We start from the raw sequence: 19,280 nt of genomic DNA, 5'->3' as shown, positions 1-19,280 counted from the left end.
ATAGGGATGTAACAAAGCCATTCTATGGGATAATGGCTGTCCTGTTCAGATCATTGCTTGCTTGCTATATCTTGTGCAAACTCATGAATGGGCTAACACTGCCATGTTTGGTCCTGTGAAGTGCACAGTCTCTCTGGGTAAGGTATTTCCAAGGTTTGAGCAAGAGTTTGGTGCTGCTACTATGCAGTAATATCATGAGTGGTGGTTTGCTGCTAGCAACCTGCTGATTTTAAGCAAAGAAGAAGTTCTGCGTATCTCACAAATGAGAAGTCTGGAATGTAAGTTTCAGTGCCACTGTGATGCCTTGGTATATAGACTGTATGTTCCACAGATTGGCAGATTGTTTCAAAACACAAATCCTTTCATCTCTTGGCAACTCGCAAGGTACAGACTGTGTACCCAACCAGCTGCACTTGCAAAAGCAAAACACAGTGCCCAGCATTAGGTGTGGCTGCAAAATTTGACAACATTGACTAAAATTGAGGATGCAACTGGACTCACAATGCGGCACCTTTATGTGCACCGGAAACTACATACGTAATTTCACAGGCTATTGTTTTTTGAAAACAAAGAACGTGCACCAATTTCATCTCAACTCTGAGGAGTCCAGAGCCAGGGACCACAGCCTTAGGATGTGGGGAAGGTCATTTAAGACTTGGATCCGAAGAAATTTATTCACCCAGAGAGTGGTGATCCCATGGAATTCTTTGCTATAGAAAGCAGTTGAGACCCAATCGTGTATGTTTTCAAGAAAGCGTGAGATATAGTTCTTGGGTAAAAAGGGATCAAAAGGTATGGGGAGAAAAGAGGCACTGAGTTGGATGATCAGCCATGATCATTTTGAATGGAGGTGCAGGAATGAAGGACCTTCTCTTGCTGTTTCCCACAGCTGACTGCCATTTTCTGAATAATTTTCTCAGAGCAATGCCTTCACCAGAATCAACTTGCTTATTTACACATAGCAAACAGTCAGTTTACTGTCAGTCATCATTAGCTGGTGCAATCTCAATGCCAATGTCTTTAGCAATTACAGTCCACTTGCCAATCAATCAACCCTTACATCCCAGACAATATAAATGTTGTTTTCTCTTTATTTTGGTAATTCCTGCAGATTATCCTGAAGTCATCAAGTGGAAAAGCTTTGACAAAATGTTTGTTTTTAATTTTTGATTTATATAGGATACATATATATGTGTCATTGGTGGAGAACACCTATTTGAACATTTTAATTTGAAGGAGTGAGAAAGGAAAAGAGGAATAGTGCCTGCTTGATCTATCAGACCATTGAGTGCAGTTTTCAGTGAAGTAGACAAAATAATTGTCTTCATATTCTGACTGTACTTGTCGCATCCTATTCTGTCATTACTTGAAATTTTCATAAAGAAACAATGACTGCTGTCAAAAATTGAATGGAAAATTTATATGACCCATAGCCTGCTGATGTTTCTATATGCATCTTTGCTTTTTCTCTCTGGTGATGTAAATAAACAACTGAGACTCATTTCGGTATTTACAGACTGAAAGACAGCTCAGTTGCAACTTTGAAATTGGGACCGAAGAGCTAATGTTCTGAATTGGTATTTTTTGGTGCATAGAAATGCATAGCACTTAGCTTGTGGTTCTCGCACTAAAAGCAGGGTGGGTCCAGTGTCTCAACTGACCTAACCGCCTGTGTTAAGTTAGACATTTTCTGCTCTTTTCTGTTACTTTTCCATTGGCTAATTCATACCAGAGTTAGACTTTGGTTTTACTTGTTTATAGAACACTGACCTGTACACGCCCATCTTACGTAAATATCATGGACAGGAACCCTCCGTTGACCCACTTTAATTATTCCAAAGTACAAAATTCAAATTTTTTTTCTTTTTACAAATCATCCAACATTAGTTTCTATATTTGGACCCAATTTCTCTGGTTGCTCGTCTTCTAACTTGCTTTTTGTGTGTTTTTTCTTTCTATTCCATTACAAGTGGCAGAGCCTTCAGTCATCCACCCTGTCTACCCCATCATTGAATTTGTGTTTTTCTACTTTTTCAAATGCCCCTTGAATCTGCATCTAATTCGATTGTTTAATATCAGATGCCTGTAGAATGCTTGGTGATGTGATGATATGTTAAAAGTTGCTATGTATTGTTTGCAACAAATGCAAGTACCATAGGTCTACATTCATTTATGTCCCTCAATTCTTCAGGTGCTGGTATTAATCGCAGTCTAAACTTGCAGACCCCTAGCTACCAGCAGTTGGGATTTCTTGGTAGTTTATTCTTGTTTCCTGATGAGGCTAAATATGGTTGTGTTTATTGAAGTTGCCAGGGTGATTTGAAAACATTTGGACTACCACATTTTATAGGACAGGAGTCTCATGTAGGCCAGACAGGGAAGAATGCTGGGATTTTTGGAATTATTAAAAGAAAGTTCGTTTGTTACAGTAAATGTTTATGACATTGGCACTTAGGTTGGCCTTGAAAGGATTGGCTGGAATGGTTTTTCTAAGTTGCTTAATGATGAAAGACTGTCAGTTGTATAGCACTTCATCACGTCTCAGCGTCCAAAAGCATTTCGTATGCAGTGAATTGCTTTGAAATGTTGCAGCTTGGCAAGCAAAAGCAGCAGCGTTTTATGTATTAATAATTTTCAACCATGTAGCAAAATGCAAAAAGTGACTAGTGCTGGTTAAGGGAGGAATGATGACCAGATCAATGGGGTCTTCAGCACCTAATTAAATCAGTAAATGATAGCTTGATTAAATGTCATTAACACTACACACAAAACGCATTACTGCATTGAAATGTTTTAGGTTACGTACTCAAACCCTAGAGTGGGCCTCAACTCAAGCTTCCAAATTTTGGCACAATACAGCAACCAGCTGTGTCATTGTGACATATTAAGGAGTGATGCAGCAGGGATATCAGTAGCTGCAAAGAAAAACAAGATGAACTTTTTAGGCGTAACTAAATAATTATTGAACTGTTGAGTACCAAAATTACAAGAAGAAAGGAAAAATCATTAATAATTGAGTTAAAGAGGCAGCAGCCAGCTTGTTTCAACTACTTGAATTGATCTACAGTCCGTTTTGCTATAACGTGTTGCTTCAATGTGAATTGGCTTTAACGCGATTTAAAAATTTAGACTGTTACTTGTGGATCACGAATTTTCCTTCCCTTTATTGACTATAATGCGATTCCTGCCCCATTAGTTTAAATAGCAGACTATTGCGCGATTTTCTTATAACACGAGAAAGGAATTATTGCGTTATATCAGAACTGAATGTATGTAATGCTCAAAGTCCTCTGACAGTCACTTTCCATGACACATCCTCCTCTTTCTCCTTCCTTCACTTGCTTCATATGATTTTCTTCCCAAATTCCCTCAGTTTCCTGACCCATGCCCAATAAGTTAATGACACAAGTGTTCGAGTCTTGGGATATTTAGAAGCCAGGCATAACCCAAATTTAAGTATCTGAACCTTTTAGAAATCCCAATGTATGACTGCAGGAATTGTCTGGAATTTAAATATCCAACAGACAATTCCCCAGCTTCCCACCAACCTGTGCAAATATCTTGGATTTGATATCAGGAAATTTTGAATACTTTTGACTTGCTTGCCTGGATAGTTGCATTGGAAATGCTAGAACGAATTTTAATCTAATTTATGGAATAACTACAACTCAGCCGTCTGACTCAGTCCTTGCTCCATGCTCTCTGGTTCTCCAAACTGACATCCTTCATTGTCAGTGCATTGAGTAAAGGAATTGGGATGTCATATTGCAGCTGTACAGGATATTACTGAAGCCACTTTTGGAATACTGTGTTCAATTCTGGTCTCCCTGCTGTGGGAAGGATATTGCCGGATTGGAGGGTTTGAGCGATAGGGAGAAGCTAAATATGCTGAGGTGTTTTTCCCTGGCGTGTTGGGAGTCTGAAAGGTGACTTTCCAGAGGTTCATTAAATCTGAGGCGCATAGATAGGGTGAAGAACCAAGGTTTTTCCTCCAAGGTAGGAGTCCAAAACTAGAGGGCATAGGTTTAAGTTGAGAGGGCAAGGATTTAAAAAGGATTTGAGGGGCAACTGATTCAACAAAGGGTAGTGCATGCATGGGAGCTGCCAAAGGAGGTGGTGGAGGCTGGTGCAGTTACAATATTTAAAAGGCACCAGGATGGATAGACAAATAGGATGGGTTGAAAGGGATTTGGGCCAAATGCTGGCAAGTGAGACTAGAGCAGTTTAGGATATTTGGTTGGCATGGATGAGCTGGGCCATGCTGAATAGCTCTGAGTCTATTATGAATGGACCTCTCATGTATTAGAGGTGATTGTTCTCTGTACCTTCTCTGTAACTGTAACACTGTATTCTGCATTCTGTTCAATTACCCAACTGTACTTACGTAAGGTATGATTTGTCTGGTCAGCATGTGAAACAATACTTTTCACTGTATCTTGGTACTTGTGAATAATAAATCAAATCAAAGAGTAGGGAGGGCAATAAATGCTTGCCTACCCAGTGATGCCCAATTATCATTTGCAAAAATACTTTTTAAAAACTTGGTTCCTGTGGAGACTTGGTCACTGAATGTTTGCAATCTAACCAGTGTTGCGTTACCTGAAAAATCTTGAGGGATTTTGGAGTGCAGTGCTCCTTTTGTGTTGATCATATACCCATTCCTCACCCTGATCTTCCACTAAGCAGAATTGGGACTGCCAAGTCACTGGGATCAGTACACATAACCAAAAGAACATGGGGCTCCCTGCTAGTCCATGAACAAGCTCATTTGTGTACAAAACCTATAGCCTGCAAATGTATGTCATCAATTGACTCGGTATTCTTGATTGCAGTCTTAGTTGTATTGAGTTGCTATTCCTCTCGTTATTGCATCAGGCTGGCTTTTTATTAGCTGCGTTGTACTCTTTAGGAAAAAAAACCATGGATTCTGGAAATCGGAAGCAAGCATTGCTGGAAAAGCTCAGCAGGTCGTGCAGTATCTGTGGAGAGAAAGCAGAGTTAACATTTTCGGGTGCAGGGAAGGGTTCTGAGCAAGGGTCACTGGACCTAAAACGTTAACACTGCTTTCTCTCCACAGATGCTTCAGACCTGTTGAGTTTTTGAAACAGTTTCTGTTTTTGTTTCATACTGTCTATAGTCTTTGACTTTGCATCATTTTTAAGCTCTGAAAGCTACTGTTTGAAAAGAAAGGCTGGATCTTTTAAGCAGTAGCTTTCACAGCTACCAGATGCCCTCAAGCACTTGACAGCTGATGAAGTATAAGAGAAAGTGAAGACTAGATGCTCGAGATCTGAGTTGAAAAGTGTGGCGCTGGAAAAGAACACAGGTCGGGCAGCATTCCAAGAGCACGAGAGTCTACATTTTGGGCATAAGTCTTTCATCAAGAATGTGTTGGGAGGGTGGGGGTAGGTAGGAGGGAAATGGGGCTGAGAGATAAAGAGGAATGTGGGGTTGAGGTAGCTGGCATGGCTATAGTTGGGTGATGGTGATAGGTTGGAGGGGAGGGTGGAGTGGATAGGTGGGAAGGAAGGTGGACAGGTAGGACAGTTCAACAGTGCAGTGCAGAGTTGGATCTGGGATGAAGTGGGGGGGGAGGAGAGATGAGGAAACTGGTGAAGTCACTGATGCCACTGATAGAAATACATATATTGCTTTTTTCTCTTAGCCTAGGAACTTTCAACATATGTCATCAAGGGACAGTGTGTAAAGTGTAGAATCACTTCTCTCACATGACAACTGACATTCAATGTGTCATGATTCCGTCATTTTGCTACACTATAGAACTCATAACAGCCAACCAGATGTTAAATATTTATCTAGTTTCATTTTATAGCCATCTCTCTTTGGCTACTGCCAGCCTTTTGTGATGCTGAAGGTGGTTGAGCTATTGTCACTCTTTACAGCTTTCAGTCTTAACCTAGTGTGTGACCCTGGCAGTTCTTAGTCCCCCATGTTAACGCAATGAAGGTGGACTACGTTAGTGATGTGAAACTGATTCACCAAATTGGCACCTAACGTTTTACTGTGATCCTCTTTGTTGAAGTTCACAGACAAATAGTTTGAATTTTTTTAAAGAAAGCTCATTACCTTTTATTCACTTGAAATTCAAAAACTTGGCAATATTTCCAAGTTTGTAGAAAATTGGCATGGTGGAAAATCAGCTACTAATTCACTCTAGGTCCATTCAGCTCTCTGCTGGCATAGACCAATTTCATTCCTGAAGTCATTTGCCAGCACTGCTCAGTTCATGTCATAGAGATGTACAGCATGGAAACAGACCCTTCGGTCCAACCAGTCCACGCCGACCAGATATCCCAATCCAACTTAGTCCACCTGGCAGCACCTGGTCCATATCCCTCCAAACCCTTCCTATTCATATCCCCATCCAATTCCCTGGAACATTTGCCCCTCTGCTGTTGAACTTTCCACCTAATTCGTTGCTTTTTACTTTGCTTGCTTTCGCTTTTCTTTGTCTGGGCACTCCTGATAATCAATCATTCACTGACTTAGAAAGTTTCCTAGTTCTCTTCCACATAATCTGCAGTAGTTTGACGATTTGTCTGCAATATGATGATCTTGTAATCTCCTTGAAAGTTTCCTGCACACTCTCTTTACAGCTGTTGAAGGTTGGCATGTTCCACTCTGAATGAACCACACCTGCCTTGAGTCATCAATTGCCATGTTTAACTCTTCCTCTTTGAACAACTGTCTCCTATTTCTGCCCTGTCCGTCTGAAGGAAAACCACTATTTCCTGACTGCGTCTTGTTTCCCTTCAGAATTCTGCCTCACCTCTTCCACGTTGACTGTATTTCATCCACTTCATTTCACTTTTCTTGTTTGCCATTTTGTTTTTTTTAAAAATAATTTGGAGCCCTTTATATGAAAAAAAAATGTAGAAGTCATTGCTTTTCAGAAATGTGGCTACATTGTTTGAAGCTACATTACCTACTTTCACTCTCATCTGTAGTTGAGTTACTTTTGGGGGCAAAACCTCACTTGATTTTAAATGTTGCAATGTTTGTTACAATTGGTTAATATACTGTTATTTCTCCTGTTAATCTGAAGAAGTTGAATTAGAACAACATGTTGGAGACAAATTCCATTGAAACTACTAGGGTTAGAGGGTGTTATGAGTATTGCTGTCCTTCATACTGACTTTGTCCCACAAATTCCTGTTCCATTTTAAACCTTGTCATATTGGGGATCAGTCAGCCTAGTTAGCTGGACAGCTGGCTTATGATGCAGTGTGACACCAACAGCATGGGTTCAATTCCTGCACTGACTGAAGTTACCACTGTGGTCTCTTTCTGAACTGCTCCCCTAGCCTGAACCTTGTGTTAAACGACCACCAGTTCTCTGTCTCTTCTGAGAGAACATCTTTATGGTCATGGAAGACTATGTTGACTTCACCTTTGTGCTTAAGTCTGTATTGCCCATTACTTGTTGTCATATATGTGAAATGCTGTTCAGGTGGTTGTATTTCTCTTCATACAGCATTTTCTTTACTGGTTCAGCTGCATAAAACCTTAACATCTTTATAATATTTTTAAAATCTTGAGTTACCCTTTTACCGTTCCTTGGACAGCAAGATAGTAATGTCCAACTTAGCAACTTGCTAACTCAAAGCTGAAGCCAATCACTGTTCAAGTCTCGCTGAGTAAGATTGACCTTTGTATGCACAGATGGAAATATGGAATTATATAACTTTTTTAATCTGTAGTAACAGTTTGAATATAGGTGACTAGAATATTTGGATAATTTTCCAAGGTCAGGTTTGAGGTTTTTTCCCAGTTACGTTTACTGCCAGCTACACAGTGTTTAGGCAGGCAACACAAATTTCAAGTAAATCTTAATATCAGTTGATTTTTAAAAAATAATCATGGAATGAGGGCAGCATTTATTTATCCATCTGTAATTGCTTAAAGTCACCTTCAGTGCTGTGGGGCTGGATTCACATGCAGGTCAGACCCCGTAAGGATGGCAAACTTCACTCCCTAAAGGATGAGTGAACCAGTTGGATTTCTTATGACAATCAGCAATGGATTCCTGGTGATGATTAGACTCTAATTCCAGATTTTTATTGAACTTGTATTCCACCATCTGCAGTGGCAGAATTTGAACCTAGGTCCTCAAAATAATACCTTGGTCTCTGCATTAATACCCTAGTGATAATACCACTAGGTTGTTGCTTTCCCCTCAATGCTATTTATTAAAAGTATTTTTGGAGAGTGAGGAATTAAATTTTCAATATCTTTTTTTAAAGTTTTTCTCCAGAATTTGATCATGTGTGTACATTGGGGGAAAATCTTCATTTGCCATAACTCGCCACATGTAAATGTGCAAGGGGTAATTATTTGTGTTTGTAACGCTGGGTGTTAATTTTTTTGAACAGTTTGTTTTGGGATGTTAGGCTTATACCTGTCAATAGGCTTTACTTTTGATGTTTAAGAATTTCAGGACAGATTTGAGCTATTTATCCCATTAAACCACAGCAATGGTTCTGACTCAATTCACCATCCTTCCGCAATTTCTAATAATAGGCATAGTCCTCAGGCGAATTTCTGTTTTTATTTTAATCACCTCAGTTGAATCTGCAGTTATGTTGCTATTCACTGTGGAAAATATTTTTCTGTCAAGACTTATGACTGAATTGGCTCAGTATCTTCTATAATCGTCTCTTGTTCTGCAGAGTAGAAGAGACCTAACTGGCATGTGAGTTTACTTCTGTGTTTTTAAATATGTCACTCCAATATTCCTTGTCCCATTCCGTGGATCACAAAATAGTTATGTCCAGCTAGCAACTTGCTAAATCAATGCTGAAGCTAAATTCAATCCTCTGTTCTTGAATTCCTCTAATTTCTTATCGGAATATTGCTGGTTCCCAGGTGATGCAAATGTGCCGTCCTTTTCCAAGTAGAGAGAATTTCCACTGGTCTACTGTATTTCCAGGAATAAAAAAAAATTGATTATGAAACTGGCATAAGACCAGCCATCCATGATGTCTTTTTGTTTGGAAAATCTATAGACTGTTATCAGTGCCCTGAGTGAATTAGCTGAGGTACCCACATAAACAACAATTCATGTGTGAGTTATTCTTCATAGAATTGTTAAGTTTTCTGCATAGCCAACATAAATAAATCTACAAATAAGGGTACAGAGAAGGGTATAATGCAAAATATTTATGTAAATACTTCGGTTAGGCTGTACCAAAACTCTCAAAAGATCATCAGACCGGAAAGTTAACTCTGCTTTTGTCTATCCACAAATGCTGCTTGATCTTTTGAGTATTTCGATAGTTTTCCTTTCCTATTTCAAATATATTTGGAGTATTTTTCTTTTTTATTGTGTATTAATATGCTTTTAACTAATTATTTCTGGAAAGATGCATTAAAACATTCTGCTTGGTGTGCTTGAATTTACAGCAGCTAAATTCATCAATATAACAATGTAATTCTCATTTGTGGTTAACGGACCTGCGCTCCTGGAGTAGCACGTGTGTCTAGTTAGGTCGCACACATTGTATATAACACTTTGAGAAGCTGTGGACCAAGCTGAAGGAACAGTGGGCCAGTATTGTTACAACCTATACCTTGTGGGTTTCTAGATCTGCCAAGTGTTGCTCAATAGGAGTGATGCTCACCCAATTAGATTTGCAAATAGACTTTGGTTTGATTTAAAAAGAACATATCTAGATTTTATAGCAGCATATACAGAGCCTTAAAGTTATCCCCAAATAATGAAAGATTTGGAAAAATGCCCGGTACTTGGAGCTCGGCTGAAGACATAGGTTTTTTCTAAAAGTGTTAAAAAGATGGGCATGGAAGAGTTTGACCAGGAGAAGAAACTACTAATGGTTGACTAGGCGCAAGATGGCAGAAAAAATGTTGTGTTGGGGGTAGTGTTAGCATGATTAGGGGATTGGCCAACAAAGGGAAGATAAGAGTAAGGACAAAGGATAATTTATTTTTCACGATGATAATCTGATCCCTGTGGCACTGATACTATTTGCAATGCTAAGGCCACAACTATTTACAATGCATATTAATGACTTGGTGACAGAAGTGAATGTAGTATTGCCAAGTTTGCGAATGACACAAAAACAGTGGGGAGGCAAGTAACGAAGACTACAGTTTCAGTAAAGCAATATAGATTGGTTAGGTGAGTGCCGAAAAGCTTGGCTTTTAGAATAAAATGTGGGGAACTGAGAGGTTTTGCATTTTGGCAGAAGAGCTAATTAGTATTTAGTTTAATGGTCTTCCCATTGTCTGTCCAGAAAAAAAGTTGAAATTCATTCCAATTCTTGATGTTAGTTTCTCTGATTTTCATTTTGGAAGTTACTACTGAATCTGCTTAAACCTGTCGGGTAATGCAATCTAGATGATGAGAGTCTCTTAAAAATAAAAAAGCAAAGGAACTGATCAAAGAGCAGAAAACGAGCAGTTGATGCTGCTTTCACTGAACCTTGTTACTAACTCCAGTGGTGAACAGATATTTAATGAGATCTAATTGGGAAACAAACTTAACATTTTAGAAACATATGGAAGCTGTTGTTTTGCAGTTCTGAGTAATTAGTTCTTGTGCTGTGATGACCTAATTTTGAGCCTGATTTTCTGTTCCTAGTTGTGCATCTTGTTTGTTTCTTCTGTGTTATTGATCTTTTGCATATATAAGGTAGTAGAATTTTATGCTTTGAAATCCCAGTATAACCAGCTTTGTTCTGCAACTCCTCGAGGACTGGAAAATATATCCCATTGGCTTAAGCTGAACGCCATTTAAGATTCAAATCCTGATTTAGCTGAATCCCACATATGTCATCTGTTATTGGTCTATTGCTGCTTCAACACTAACTGCAATTAACAGAGAATTGGGTTATTTTCGGCTACCTGAATGATGGGTTTGAACACAGGCTCATCAGTGTAATTCAGGAAACTATCAGAAAAGAAAATTAATTCTTCCAAACCCTTTTACTTCCCAGAATTTTATTTAGTTGCTCTTTTTAACAGGTTTATTCTGGGTTTTTTTTCCAAAAGTTCCTTTGTAACTTGTTCAGTATAAGATTTTCAAAGTTTAAAGATATGTCCTGCATTCCAAACTGGTAAATCACTACATTGTAGTGCATGTCCTGTATTATTTAGAGGAATACTGGCAATCTGCTTTATGATGTAGTTTATTTAACATGCTACTCATAAGTAGTTGGCATCTGGAAGGACCAAATCTGTGGCTAGTGTTTCTTAAGCTTTGTTGCCATGCAGCACCTTTTAAGTTCTGGTGCAGATTGTGCAGACATCACTTTCTTTAAATTACCACAGAATATAAGGGGCTGCACACAACCCACTTGCTGCTAATTATCTATTGACTACCTAAGGATGATACTAGGAAGAGTGGAGGTAGATGACGTCTTTGCAAAGTTTGTTGGCTCCATGTTGACACATTTCAAGAAAATTAATATCAAAAAATAGATTTGGTAATCTAGTACTTGAACCCAACTCGAGAATAATATTACCACCTTTGTTTATTTAAAGATTTTCCCTATATTTTACCATCTATAGGCACTGTTGATAATCATCCATAACTTTGGCCATTAATGAGGTAGCAGGGCTAGACCACACACTGAGGCCTGAAGTTCTTACCATTCAGCATGACACATCACTACATTAAGTTAGTAGTCTAATGGCAAAGTGAATGGACAGACAAAAGTAAGCTTATAAGCTTTGAACTCCTGAAATATTCGGTTTAGTCTGTTAACTCCGGTACTGTATATTGTTTTGGGTGTCTGTCAACATTAGCTGATTGCAACTACATCCAAGTCTTCTAAATTTGGGTGAGTTGAATGTCTCCTAATGTAAAGGACAGGAAATGAAGTCAAGCAAATAGAGGGTAAACTGTTGATTCAAAACCAATTTTTATTTTTATGAAACAAAACTCTTGTGTTCTGAGGAAGGGTCACTGGACCCAAAATGTTAACTCTGATTTCTTTCCACCGATGCTGCCAGACCTGCTGTTTTTTTTCCAGCCATTTGTGTTTTTGTTTCTGATTTCAAGCATCCACAGTTCTTTTGGTTTCTATTTTTGTAATTTTTCTCAGTGGCTTTAGAAATCCTGGGGTGTCTTTTTGCAACTATCGATTAACTCAGTAGTGGAGGGGTTTGCTAACCACCTGGATTTTCATTTGCATCATCCATTTACATTGATGAACAAAGCTGTTAACTGCATTTTAACACTTTTATTACGAAAAATCTATCCTTTTTCTTGCCTTCAGTTATGGTATACAGCTACCACTGTTGCTCATGATTTCCGGATTTTCACTGCCTTTGTCCTAAAGTGTCCATTTGTTTAAATTCCTGATTCAGTACTTTGTACGAAGGTAATTTGTTACATCACTGTTGTCTTCAATGGATCTTAACACAATGCTTAAAATGTGCTTTTCCCCAAGTCTCATACAGTTTCATTCTCACTGTTTTCATTCGATTCTTGTTGATTTTTATCTTGATGATCACTGACCTTATTGGTTGGACATCCTACTTCATAATTACAAGAAATTAATTTTGAAAGGAAATAAACGAAACTAAAATTTTATAATGATATACATTCCTGGTGTTCTTCTGAACTAGCTCAAGATCTGAAGAATGGAAGCAAATGCTGGAAATCTGAAATAAAAACAGCAAATTTTAGAGAAATTCAGCATGTCTAGCAGCATCTGTGGAGTGAGAAACCAGAGTCCTGCCAGATCTGCTGAGCTTCTCTGTTTAAATTTGATGACTGGAGATGTTAACTTGTCAGAGTACTTCCGTAAGTTGTGCAATTTCTTCTCAAGAAGTGTATTTAAAGTCTATTTTCCCAGCTACTCTTCATTTCATTTCAAACTAATTAGGCTGCTTCATGCACAAGGTATTGTAAGTACCACCAATGCCTTCTTACAAGTCCCAACGCTATTAGAAAATATATTTGGAAGCTACTTGTCAACAGTACAATCTAACGCGTATACCATCTTTTTATAAGAACCATTCATTTTAATATGTTTAAACTGATGAGTTTCATTGAATATGAGTGCACTAGGATCTGAGTGTTTTCCCAAGTGACTGACTGTTGCAGTAAGTAAAGAGTGCAACAGAAATTGTTGAAAAAAACCTAACAATGTCTGATACAAGAGTACAGATCAGTTGGACTTTTGGGAAACAAACCCTTCTTTGGATATTAGATTCGTCAGATGTTACAAATAAGCAGCATTTAAAAGTACAGGGCAGGGTGTACACAAAGCTCCCTGGAGTGTGCTTTCTCTCCCTCATGAGCACAGTCATTCTCCATTACATACAGTCACATGTGCACAGACCCACGGGCATCGAACTTGTTCCAAGATACGTCAGCACACCGATTCTCCGCTTCTATTAGTTACAACATTTGAGAAGGCAAGCCACTGTAGAGTATTGAGTTGATCAGTGTTATTTATAGTAAAAATATCTTTAAGCTTATCCTCACTTGATTCAAAGTTCCTGAAAAGAGAACATTGGAATATTTTACCATCTGTTAATTTTTTTTCACCAGACTTGAGGCAGTGGAAGACGTGTCATTGAATATTTTTAGCATGAATATAGATAGATTCTTGTTTGTTAAAGGTTTTAGATTATTGGGAATGTGGAATTTGAAGCACAAACAGATTTTTATTGAATGGTGGTGTTGGCTTGAGGGGCTGAATCATCTACTTCAGCCCCTGTTTTGGCTGCTCAAAGACTGAAGTAGTCACAAGATGGGAGTAGAGCATTATTCAAATATTGCCTCTGAAAGCATTTTGGAACTTCTGTAAATGTTTGCTTTGAAATACATCATTTTTGAGTTTTTGCACTCTTTAGTTCCAATGACAGGTTTCACTCAACGAGCTACAATTGACCCAGAACTGAATGAGATTCATGTCCTGTCGGGTCTCAGTAAAGATAAAGACAAGCGGGAAGAGAATGTTCGGAATTCTTTTTGGATTTATGATATCGCTCGGAATAACTGGTAAGTGCCAAAGCATAAAAAGATTACCAGAAGTGCTAACCACGACCTCTTCCATGTTATCCAACGGTTTTGTACTGCTTAGCACACTCGGGCACTTATTTTTGTTTTGCTTTTGTGATGATACTATGGCTATAAGAAGAGTATTTTGGCAAAGAACAAAGAAAATTTACAGCCCGGGAACAGGCCCTTCGGCCCTCCAAGCCTGAGCCGATCCAAATGTAACTGTCTAAACCTGTTGCCCAATTCCTAAGCATCTGTATCCCTCTATTCCCCACCTACTCACGCATTTATCCAGGCGCATCTTAAATGAATATACCACCTCTGCTGGCAATGCGTTCCAAATGCCCACCACCCTCTGTGTGAAGTACTTGCCGCGTGTATCCCCCTTAAACTTTCCACCTCTCACCTTGAAAGCGTGACCTCTCGTTATTGTCCTTATTTATAGATTGAGATCAGGTGTGCCAATTGGCCTGCTTCTAAGTTCAGAAAATAAACAGCTTGTGGGGCCTTTTTTTTTAAGAAGTTGGAACAAGAGAAGCAGCCTGAGTGGGGTGGGGTGAGGTCACACTCCCAGGAGCCGGAATTTTTAGTTTTAGGTTTTTGGTGGCAGTTGCTGGGGTCTAGGAGCTGCTGTAATTCTCTCCCTGTGGCAGTCTGTCTGAGCTTTCTCTTGATACATTTTCCTCATAGATTGGAAAATTGCCTGAGACCATCTATTTTACTGAATTTGCCTTTGCCAGGGGTGTGTCTAAGGAATGCTCAATATTGGAACAGTTACTGTTTAGTATTAAATAATCTATTTTTCTGTTTAGTTTACCATTAAAATTATTCTAATTTATTTCTTCCTTTTGTAGTATTTTAACCGCAGTGTATGAATAAAGTGTGTTATGCTTCAATTCTGGTAGTTTGGCGAATTGAATTGCATCTAGAGTACAACACCTGGCATGTGCCTTTAAAATAAGAAAACGTTAGTGTCTAGGCTATTTTGAGGGATTTGGTCTGGTTCATAACACACTTTGCTTGTTTTCTAAAAGCCTGCAGAGCCCTTAAATATTACAAAGAGTTATAGACTAAGTTAGCTCAAGAAGAAATAATTTAGCCCACTGTGTGTATGTGCTGACTTTTCTACTGTATGTTCAAGGAAGAAATCAAAACCGTACTGACATGACGTTGAATTTTTCGTTTCATTATTTCCATCAATTTTTGTGCACTTGAATGTTTCCTTTTTGGTTCCCAAGGTAGTCAAACTGTGAGCAACTGCATCTTTTGTTATCTCGGATTACTAGTTTCGAGATAATTAATAAGTAGTTTGACTGTCCTTCATATAAGTTTTGCCTAAAGTACCTTTGCTCAGCATTATTTTGTGCTTGTTCACTATGATGCTGGAACGTATCATTGAGTTAATGGCATTAGAACAAAGACAATTGATTCCACAAACCGGAAGGTTTGAAATTGTAGTCTTGCCATTCCATGATACTTGTTGTGTAACATGTTCATGGTTGTATTTTTAAACCTGTAAAATTAGTTCCTTTAAAGAGTTTCAAGTCTATTTAGCTGTCAGCTCATTGTATAAATATGGTACACAAGAACAATGAATGGGGTGAACTGTAGTTTAGTTACAGAAGCACATAGGAGGGGGATGTCCAGCTTTTGCTTCATGTTGCCCTTCAATACTATCATTAAAACTGACAATTGCAGCAACCAGGAAATATTCCACATTGTCTAACCTGGAACTAACTGTCTGAAAAGGTGGGAGAGGCGGAGACCCTGTTTATGCTTAAATATACTTGAAATGCCATGACTGTAAACACTATTAACCAAGAAATGCAAAATTAGAATGTAACTTCTTTATTTGGCTTGGACAGAAATAGTGGACTGGATGGCCTCATTCTGTATTGTAAATTTGTTTTCATTTGGGCGACACGGTGGCACAGTGGTTAGCACTGCTGCCTCACAGCGCCAGAGACCCGGGTTCAATTCCCGCCTCAGGCGACTGTCTGTGTGGAGTTTGCACGTTCTCCCCGTGTCTGCGTGGGTTTCCTCCGGGTGCTCCGGTTTCCTCCCACAGTCCAAAGATGTGCAGGTCAGGTGAATTGGCCATGCTAAATTACCTGTAGATGTAGGGGTATGGGTGGGTTGCGCTTCGGCGGGGCGGTGTGAACTTGTTGGGCCGAAGGGTCTGTTTCCACACTGTAAGTAATCTAATCTAATCTAATCTAATCTAAACGTTGGTACGATGTTTTAAGTGAGTATGGTTTCATTTTCTGACATGGTGTCGTTTAAAGCACTCTACTGAATTTCAGTCCTCCAAGTCAGAAAGTATATTCTGATGTTCTTGATCCACATATTCATGATTGCTGTGCATATTTGACTGGCATCTCCAGCTAAGAGTTAGATTATAGTCATTACTCTGATCTTGACGGTATTGAGGGGTGTATCAGATTCTGAAATGAGTACTGTTTCAGAAGCGCACACTGTTTCAAAACATATTGCCTGTATGTCATAGAAAAAAATCCTTAGCCCATTGAATCCATGTCTAACCCTTCTATTATTCTACATAATGCAACTCACTTCTACTCCGGCTCTTTGTCTGTAGCCCTGCCATTTTTTCCAAACTTCACCGTTTATCCAGATCCTTTTGGAAAGTGTCGGTGCTGCGATGCCTGCAGAATATTTCCATTGTTTTCTGTTTTTAAGTCTTGTATGCATGTATTCACATGGGGACAATTATTTCCATCTGGAAAAATACCTATAGCATTCCTTTCTGAGTTGTATTCTCTCGAGTTTAAATGGTTAATTAAAGTTTTCAAAATGTTGGGACAAAACCTAACTCACTTTTATCTCTGCACTAATTAAGTAAAGCTAGTGTGGTTGTGTGAAGTCAAATAATGTTCATCAGATTGTTTTCTGATGAAAAGAGAGAGAAAGTGATGTGTACTTGGGATTTCATATGGAGATGAATTGAAGTCCATCAAATGAACAACTAACAAGGTAGTTAGAGAAACTATTTCTACTGGTTAAGAGTTTAGTCTGAAGAATATAGCAAAAGGTGTTTGATGCTAAAACCGTTGAGAAACGCTTGGATAAGAAACATGTGATGTAAAAATTAAGCGATCCAGGGCAAAGACAAGTGTGTGGAGCTACATATGACCTTGAAAAGCAGAACAGACTTGAGCTAAATGTTCTTTTCCCTTGAATCTACATTGATGTGATGACATGTTTCTCTGTTGCATAGGTCCTGTGTTTACAAAAACGATCAATCTATAAAAGATAATCCAAATAAGAGCCTTCAAGAAGAGGAGCCATGCCCGCGATTTGCTCATCAGCTCGTCTATGATGATATGCATAAGGTATCTTCACATTTTTGGTTCTCATTCACTCTTGGATTTATTTTTTCCTTCCCGACTTTATCATCATCTGCTCCCAGAACACTTTTTCCTTCAGTGTACAGTCAGATCAGCTGAAAGCAACTATCACTTTGTGAGCAAAGAGCAAGCTAACTTGATCCTATCATCATAACCTTATTAGAAATGGGGGGAAAAAAACCATACTTGAGCCAATAAATCTGCTTCCTCAGAGTTCTGAGCAAAATCTTTCCTTCTTCATTTTTCCACTTCTATTTTGAGGACTTGTGCCGAAATCGGCTGCCGTCATGGCACTGTTCAGGTACTGCTATGTGAGTAATATATTTGTTTAGGTGCCTTTTGGAATATGAAAGACTTAACAAGATGCTTGTCCGATTTGAAGTTTTTCTTCAAAATTCTGATTCTAACACCAGCTTAATGGCTATGTTTTTTTGCAAATGAATTTCTGTTACTTCCCCACCATCCTAGTCACCTTTCAAAAAAAATCATGAAATATTTTTGAAACGCTGTTGGTGTATCTCTTTACCCTACATCCATAAATGTGGAAATCCTGGATCTTAAATCCAAGGACTTTTTTTCTGTACTAGATCTTGATCGGATGTGGCAATGGAAAATTAATAGAGATGAAGATAATTGTCAGGTAATAGAAAAGAATACATGAAAAGCATCGTAAAAAGGCTGTATTTAAAGCGCTTAACTTTGAAGTAGACGTGTTGGCTTTTCCAGCTCAGCAGTTAAACTGGCAATTAATTTATTTTCCTTTTTCCAGAATTCCCATATTTGACTACGCTCAATTTGAAATGCATGGAAATGAATATGAAAGCAATTATATACACACTTTGGTTGTTATAGCATTCTAGAAAAGTACTGCTCAAATAGAGTTGTTTGATTTTCTGTTTTGTTGTTTGCCCTGCAGAACAGGTTTTGTTGAAATAGTTTTGTACCCAGAGTTATCAAATTATTTCACCTGTGAGGGTAGGAACATGAGAATGTATATAGTTGATAAAAGCAATTATTATGATCCCAGAGAACGGCCACTGACTGTGTGGAAGTAAACTTGTGCCTGTTTAAATTTCTCAGCAATCTGTGTCCTGTCATGATATGTGAGATCATTGTGGCCTCGAAAAGACACTGCGGACTACAAACTATCCCATTATCCTTTTACTAATGTTGAAATAGATAAATACTTGATTTTATCTTGGCCTGTTCTTGACTCTTAAAGGATAGTGTCATGTGAAAAAGGAGCTTGTCAGACAATCTTTTTCTCTTAATTTGCGCTCCATTTCTGGAGGATTGATGGATGCCAGCGTATGGCTGTGAAGATGCTGGGCAGCATTCAGCACTTTGTTGAAGTGAACCTACTTTAATCGTAAGTGCCGACATCCAGGATGAGCAGGGAGTGCTGCCATTCGTAGCTTTCATCTACATTGGTGTGCACTTCCTTATTTGTCATAAGTTTTAAGTAGTTTTATATCCTTTCTTTTCTTCCCCATCACTCTTTCCAGCTTAAAAACCCTGCAGCTATGGCTGACATCAGTGAACTAATTAGTGCATTAGAGTTGAACCTGCTATTTCCTGATTTATATGGCTCATTTCCACACTGGGTTGTGATTTTTTTGGAACTGAGCAATAATTCTTTATTTTTCTCATTTGGATGATGCGTGAAATAATTGACATCTAATACTTTTCCCTTTGCAAAGGGACAATTGAGTACTTACCCCCCTTCAAAACAGAGCTTCTTTAAATGGGCTGATCTCTTTCATCAACCCAGCTTACCTGTTTGCACACAGCTAGCTTTGTTCTTACTGGAGTCAGCAGTTTGAAGGCTGATATAATAACTCAGCAGGGAAAAACTTGAATTTGAAATCCAGCTTAGAAAATCAAATTTCCTTAGAATAGAAGCAGTCCCCTCTTATTTC

General features: G+C 38.6%; 1 protein-coding gene across 3 annotated transcripts in view; it reads left to right on the top strand.

The window, feature by feature from the left end:
• The window catches only part of mkln1 (muskelin 1, intracellular mediator containing kelch motifs), a 127,001-nt gene that overhangs the window by 84,387 nt on the left and 23,334 nt on the right, over nt 1–19,280 (top strand). For all 3 annotated transcript variants that reach the window (XM_072562926.1, XM_072562925.1, XM_072562924.1), the window contains 2 exons: nt 13,849–13,996; nt 17,232–17,346. In XM_072562926.1, coding sequence (XP_072419027.1) covers nt 13,849–13,996; nt 17,232–17,346 — 263 coding nt within the window. The remainder of the gene's footprint in view (nt 1–13,848; nt 13,997–17,231; nt 17,347–19,280) is intronic.

The sequence above is a fragment of the Chiloscyllium punctatum genome, chromosome 44 (assembly GCF_047496795.1).
Source record: "Chiloscyllium punctatum isolate Juve2018m chromosome 44, sChiPun1.3, whole genome shotgun sequence".
NCBI lineage: Eukaryota > Metazoa > Chordata > Chondrichthyes > Orectolobiformes > Hemiscylliidae > Chiloscyllium > Chiloscyllium punctatum.
The sequence above is the reverse complement of the archived record's forward strand: the minus strand, read 5'-3'. Positions and strand labels throughout refer to the sequence as shown.